At 42.0% G+C, this 7,369-nt stretch overlaps 1 protein-coding gene across 1 annotated transcript; it reads right to left on the bottom strand.

Moving 5' to 3' along the window:
• Positions 1 to 2,933: 2,933 nt before the first annotated feature.
• bcl6b (BCL6B transcription repressor) lies at positions 2,934 to 7,369 on the bottom strand. The gene is made up of 12 exons (XM_014030409.1): positions 7,258 to 7,369; positions 6,973 to 7,041; positions 6,677 to 6,891; positions 6,329 to 6,568; positions 6,127 to 6,252; positions 5,821 to 6,004; positions 5,547 to 5,740; positions 5,360 to 5,466; positions 5,151 to 5,285; positions 4,933 to 5,063; positions 3,780 to 3,917; positions 2,934 to 3,682 (listed from the first exon to the last, which is right to left on the bottom strand). Exons 3-12 carry the CDS (start codon positions 6,874 to 6,876, stop codon positions 3,542 to 3,544), a joined length of 1,596 nt encoding a protein of 531 aa, XP_013885863.1. The 5' UTR covers positions 6,877 to 6,891; positions 6,973 to 7,041; positions 7,258 to 7,369; the 3' UTR covers positions 2,934 to 3,541.

Here is a 7,369-nt window from a genome sequence, read left to right as displayed (position 1 = left end):
CACACACACACACACACACACACACACACACACACACACACACACATGCCTACATACAAACACGTACACGATCTTAAAGACACAAATTGAGTCTAAGCTTCAAAGATGGCACCACAGCAGGCTCACTGACTCAAACAAGGACAAAACACACACACACACACACACACACACACACACGCCTGCATACAAACAAGCAGCCCCATCCATCACCAGCATTCATATTCTGCTCAGACTTTCATTTCTAATAAATGATGATTTTGGCTGAAAAAATTTACTTGAACTTCAACAGAAGAGCATGAATCCATTTTACGTGTCAGCCGCATATGAGACAGTTTTAACAAGCTTCGGATTTGAAATACCGTAACTTTGCGACAGTTTGTGCCACCAGAAAAAATCTGAGGGTGTCTGCAAGCTGCTCTTTACAGCCAACATAAGTTATTACGGTACATTCACTCCTGCTGCTGTGAGATGCTGGTGAAACAAATAGCACAAACAGCTGATGGTGACGCAATCGAACCGTCCAGCTGCTGGAGGAGAGGCAGGCAGTGAAAGCAGGTCTCATTTTGATCCGGGCCTAATGACAAAACATCTGGGGCTAAAGCCCCGGAGCCCAGGTCTAACAACGTGCCTGGTTAAAAGTTAAAATACCTCAATAGAGAATTACTTTTGTAAGAATTAATTTCTCTGATAAGAAAAGTATTTAAACAAGAGTCATAAAACTGCTCACAAGAATTAGATACTTTTACACACAAAAAATGACGTGTTGAATGTATTTAACCAAACTGGTTCCTAAACTGAGTGGAGTAAATTTAAGTAGCTATTGGACATTAAGTAGATTCAACACTTCATTTCTAAAGAGTGCAGAAACAACTCCTTTCTTGATGAGTTCCGGTCATATTTAAAGTTGTAACGAGTTAAATGCGTTAAAATTTAAAGAATGAAATAAAAGTATAATTTTCAGGTTTTGAATGTAGCAAAATTAAAGTAAAAATTACCAAAAAAATAAATAAATGAATAAGACTTGGTAAAATTACAAATCGCCAATCACTCACTGGTGCCACCAAGGAAGAACCAGAGGGGCCAATGCCCCCCTCCCAACTCATTTGTGTAGGGTTTTTTTTTTCTGAAAATGAATTCACTGGAATAATTCAGTCAACTATGAAGTGATGTTCTAGACAGACACTGTGACATCAGTGATAGAGCACAGAGCACAGAGAAAGAGGCAAAAGTCCAAAGATAAAATAAAATTGGCTATATTTACAGTAGATAGCAGTGAAATGAATCTGATTTAGAAACAAACATCACAATAACAAAAGGCTGTTTCTTAGCTTTTCGTTTCTTTAGACAAATCTGTAAAAGGTTTCACAGGTCTTTTGTTTTAGACACAAAAACATTGTTGTTCTAATTTATTTAGTTGAATCTGCGGACAGTATTCAGTTCCTCCACAAGAACATGTTTTAAGCACACACTGCACAAAGGACTGTTATGGTCAGATAAAAGGGCTAAACGATATAATATAATAAATAATATAATAAACAATTTAATGAACAATACAATAAAAAGTATAATAACTATTATAATAAACAATAGACTATAAAAATAACTTGTAGTTCGGAGGTCTACCACTAGAGGGAGACATTTACAAAGGCTGTTTCTAAGCTTTTTTTCTATTTCTTTAGGGGGGAAAAAAATCTGTAAAAGGTTTCCAAGACCTTTTTTTTCAGACACAAAAACACCGTTGTTCTAAAGTATTTAGTTGAATCTGTGAAAAATACAAAGCTAATGTGTTTGACACATAAAACAATATTCAGTTCATCCACAAGTACATTTTTTAAGCACACACTGAACAATGTGCTGTTGTGGTCAGATAAAACGTAACAAACGACATAATAAATAATATAATAAACAACATTATCAATATAAAAATAGCTTGTAGTTCAGACCTCTGCCACTAGAGGGAGACATTTACAAACTTCTAACATCAACCTTTAAAGTGACTTACTTTAAAAATATAAAATAGATATTTCAAACTTTCATGATTACATTAAATGTTTCATGAAGTGGATTGTTTTTACTTCATAAACATTTTTGGCCTCAATTTGTTTAAATAAAATTAATGGAACAAGTGGAGCGACACCATTTTTCAAACAATCAAGGTCAAGATTTTAGCAGGTCATAGATGCTGTTTGAAAAATTTTTTCTTTTATTTGTAGTTTTTGGACTACACAAATATTCTATCAGAAATATATTCATGCCAGAAGTGCTACAGCTAGCTGCCAGTGCCGCTACTTGCATTTGCAGGTGAGTACAGAAATCTGTGTAAATAAATGAAAGCAAAACCAGCGTTGAAGGAAATATTTGTGAACCAGTATAGATTTTTGATTATTTGAGTTTTTTATGACTTGATTTAAGGGGAGAAACATTATTTTAATAATAATTAGATGGATGGTGGGGAAAAAACCCTTTAAATCATAAGTTTTATTTATCTTTTTCTCTACAGGACGGGTGGAGGGAGAGCTGCCGGAGCTCGGAAAGTCCCATCAAACTTCCAGCGTTTGTGGACTGAGCCCAGACAATGAGTCCGAAAAAACTCTCCTGGGGGAGCAGGAAACGGTGGTGGGTGGACAGAGGGTGGGAGAGTTCAGCAGAAGCCTGTGGCCCCCACACCAACACCTTCAGGAAGCTGCTGCACGTGTTGACTGGCAGTGTGAGCGTGGAGCACAAGGACCTGGGAGGAAACAGGTGCCCTCAGGTTCATTGTTTCCACACCGAGGAGAAAAACACAAAACAAGACCTGAAAACTGATTCATGAGGTGATTCACGAGCAGAACGAGTGAAAGGAAGGACGTTTGAAAATACATTTCATCGGTCTGCTGTAGTTACAGGTACAAAACAATTCCAGCAAGAAAACAACAACAACAACAAACACCAGCTGATATAAAAAGGATTTAATTTAAATTTGTCCCGCAAATGAACTTAATATTATCAATAACAATTCAATTGCTTTCATTTGTCTTATTTAAATGCTTTCATCAACATATTCAGTTTATAAATCTATAAATCAGGTTTTACTGCATAGATACATTCTTTTTTTTAAAAAAAAATCACAGCGGCCCCAGGCCATAAGATTAATGACAAATCTGAGTTAAATACACATTTTTGAGGAAAAACCAATGAAGTGCTCTGCTAGAGTTACAGGTTTAATCCTTACAAATGTTACAAACTTTCCTCTATCCCTCCTTTTATTGCTCATACGCTCGTTCTTCCTGTAAAAAGTCACACTCCGTGCTCTGCTCCCCTCTTTAATCCTCACAAACCTTCAAAACAACTTGTTTCATCCCACTTTCAACATCTCTTTCTCAGAAAACCCACCTGGTTTCCTCTAAAGTACTAGTTTGGCTCAATCCAAACCTCATCCAACTATATGCTAAAAATCTCTCTTTTTCTCTAAACATTACAGTTTAATCTCTTTTGTCTGACGCCCAGGTGTTATTGTGAGTAGCCTAAACGCTGTTGAGATAAAGTAAATTTGATGTCCTCCTCAGCAGGCCTGCAGAAGAGGCTGGAAGGGCTCAGTCAGCACTTTGTAGCGGATCTTGGTGTTGGTGACGGCGCCGTGCTTCTGGCGCAGGTGAAGACGCAGCTGGCTCTTGTGTCGGAAGTGAAGGTCGCACTTTTCGCACTGGGGGTAAAGAAAAAACAAGCATTCATCAGATGAGACAGAGCTGGAACCGTTTGGTTTTCTTGGCGTTTGTGGGGATTTTGTTTCTGCGACTTACAGAGTACGGCTTCTCGCCTGTGTGGATGCGCAGGTGGCTCTTCAGGGTCTGCAGGTGGCGGAAGCGGGTGCCGCAGGTGTGACAGGGGTAGGGCTTCTCACCGGTGTGAATCAAGACGTGGGCCCTGAGGTGGGCCACCTGATATCGGGACAGACACGAGAGGATTTGAGAGGTGCAGCAGACAAACAAAACACTTTACATTAAACTGTCCACTTTTAGGATTTAAAGTGCCTGTGACATCACACTTTTGTAATAAACATGAATACCTATTTTGAAAGATAACATTGATAACATACTGAAAAAAAGGTTTCATGCCTCTGAGATGAACAGTTGTTTGGATATTTGCATGTGAAGTAACAGGAAGTGATGTCAAAGGGGAATGACTGCATGTGAACAGAGCGTTGCTACAATAACTAACAGACTGTAGAGAAGAATCTGATGTTTCTTTAGATTATTTTGAGTCACRATCAGTTCAAATAATATTGTTTCAAAAAACAAAAACCAGAGTTTAACATCTTAAAGAATTTCCCTTTGAGGTCACTTCCTGTTTCATCTTGGCTGAGACAAGTTCAAAAGAAAATCTGCCAGTAATGCAATAAAATGGGTAAAATTGTGTATTATGCCAAGTTTCTTAAATATAAAGATGTTTTCTTTGACTTTTTGTATGTAAAGGATATGCTCATCACAGGCACTTTAATACAAACAACAAACCAGTTTAACAACAAAAAGGTGGGTGGAAAACCAGAATTTGCCACTCTCTGCCCTGCAGAGAGATCGTTTCTCCATGGGGGGTTTACTAAAATATAAATTTAGTCTTTTTACTGGCAATCACATGATGTTGTGGGATGTCGCAGGATTTTCTAGCCTTGAAAATTTGACCATTTCCAAGGGGAGACTTCAAAACTGTGAAAACTAGAAGTCGCAAATGAAAGTTGGGATTATCTGGTTTTGGTCAGACGAGATCCCCAAAGGGTCTGCTTGGTGTCTGAATGCTTGCCAGTGTTGTTGAAACACGGCCACCTGTGAGAATTATGTCTTGAGAGTGTATACTTGAGTAAAATTTGAGCTTTTTGTAATTTGGCAACAAGAAAACCCCACTTTGAAACTCCCCAACACGATACCCAATATGACTAACTTTAACTTGTGCCCTCACCTGGACAAATCTTGCCCCACAGGTGTCGCAGCGGTACGGTTTCTCTCCTGAATGAATCCTGGTGTGAGTTTTCAGGTTGGCCGGTCGGTTGAACTGGGCTCCGCACACGTTGCAGCGATACGGCTTGTCTCCTGTCGGCACAAAGTTCACCGTCGTGACATAATTTGCTGCGAAGACTAAAAACAGAGTGCACGTGGAGGAAACCTGCTTCGCCTCACCTGAGCACACAGATTTGGTAGCTTGGAGAGTGGCAGAAAAACAATAGGGCGTATAGGGGCTCTCACGTTTGATCGGAGGTAAGTTAAGATGGGCCGTTTCTTCGGACAGTTTGGGGAAAATGTTGCCAGGTGAAACTAGAAAAAAAACATTAGTGTTCAACTCTGTTTGATTGGATAGTTTCTAAATCAGCTTTGTGTTTATGTCTTACCRGTTCCTTCGCTGTAAGAGGGAGGCATCGTTGGATGGTCCACAGAGGGAGGTGGCCCGAGGGGAGGGGCTCGGCCAGAACCCTCGTAACAGGAGGCCTGCCCCTGTCTGAGGAGATGATGAACATTTAATAAAACTTTCTATTTTTATTCTGATGGCGTGTCATTATTCTTAATATTTGGGTGTACCTATCAATCTGACCGGGCACTTCTCCAGACCACGCCTCTCTCGGAGCTTTCGGGGTCAAATTCATCCTGTTGTCCTCCTGAAGCTCCTCCTCCTCTACCTTGACTGTAGCAGCGGCGCAGAGGGGATTCAGAACTATATACTTGTACTTCTTCCAGTTGCATGCCTTTGGGTCAGGTGTTGCTTTGGTTTCACTCTGGAACAAACAATCAGTTTATGGGATGACTTTAGTTTTCTTTCTAATTTCAAGCTGGGCGCGGCGTTGTTGAGACGCACCACCAGGTTTTTGCTGCAGGTGTTGGACTCAGCGGGAGAGTTCGGGTGGCAGCTGGAGCGGTCGGGGCTGCTCGGGGACGAGGTTGGGCTGCTCGGGAGCGGATCTTCTTTCAGCTCTCCTGACCTGGGCCAGCGGGTCGGGAAACCCCCTGGCTTGAGGGAGTTCTCGAGGACAATGGGGAACCTGCAGGAAAAACAGAGGAAGTGCTGTAATGGACTGAACACAAGCTTTTGTGCTGATGTGTAAACAAAAAGAATTGATTTCACTTTAGGGTGATGCAATCTTTTTAAAATCTTTTTACTGACCTTGTTTCTCCTGCTGCTGGGACTGATCCCCGGGGTCTCAGATCAGGCAGGTCCCCTCCTTTTGGGGCGACAGAGGCTACAGATACCCTGGAGTCCAGCTCTAACTGGGGATATCTGGCACTCGTGCTGAAGAAGAAGGATCAACTTTAATATAAATGGTTTCAGGAGGTCTTGTGAGACAACAGGTTTTCGGTGCCCTCACCAGTGCAGCTGCATGAAGTCCCGGCATGTGTCGGCCACGTGGTCCATCTGCAGGTAGGCAGCCACGGCCAGCACTCCGGAGACGATGCTGGGGGTCAGAGGGAGGCGGGAGGTGTACATGAAGTCGAGCAGCAGGGAGACGCAGGACGGATCCAACGTGTTGGGGAGAGAGATGGTGGATAGCTGCTCCCCGTTGCCCTGAAGTAACACCCGGCGGGAATACAGGGAGTAGAAGAAGCCACTGAAAAATAAAAAGAAAAATGACATTTAAAAAAAATCATTGCAAACCTCAAGAACTTGAGAAATCTCAGAGACTTTCTCGTGGGTTTTGGAGGTGTTGCGCTCTGACCTGCAGGCCACGAGCACGGCACAGTGCGCCTGCAGCTGCACGCTGCCCACCACCAGGGTGGTGTCGGTCAGGATGCCTCGGTGCCGGAGTTCGTTCAGGTTCTGAAGCACGTCGTTGGAGTGGCGGGTGAACTCCTTCACGTAGCCCTCGGGCCGCATTGCCGGCCCCCGCTTGGTCCTGTGGACTCCAGACACTTCCATCAGGCTCGCCTGGGTCTGTCAACAAAGGTTTAAGATATATTATTTAGAAATGAAATGAAATGAGGAGTGAGTGCTTGAATTCAGTTTGAGACCTACCTGTATATAAAAATAAATATACTGGTGTGTCCCAGACACATTTAGGTGAGACCAGCTCCCTACTCGTACCTGCATGAAGAAAAAAATTATTATTTCTTCTATTTTAGTTTTAACATAAAAATTTACTTGAGAGACCTTTAAATATGTGCTTAAGTAGCTGATAAATTAGCAAATTATGCTATTTTCCCCATATAACAGGTAAATTAGTGAAGTAAGGTCTAAACCAAACAAGCCAATGGAAGCAAACAACCAGGAAAAGCAAAGAAAAATCAGTTCAGGACTCACCCCGACCAGCAGGGACGAGAACTACGGTTCACCGCTACGCCGTCAAACCCTTGGCTCGGCGTTGGGTCAGCAGTCAGAGGCGAGGCCGGTCTCCTCTGGTTCAGAGTAACTC

The sequence above is a fragment of the Austrofundulus limnaeus genome, unplaced genomic scaffold, assembly GCF_001266775.1.
Source record: "Austrofundulus limnaeus strain Quisiro unplaced genomic scaffold, Austrofundulus_limnaeus-1.0 Scaffold1056, whole genome shotgun sequence".
Classification (NCBI taxonomy): Eukaryota; Metazoa; Chordata; class Actinopteri; order Cyprinodontiformes; family Rivulidae; genus Austrofundulus; species Austrofundulus limnaeus.
Note: the sequence above shows the minus strand (reverse complement) of the source record. Positions and strands in the feature narration are given on the sequence as shown.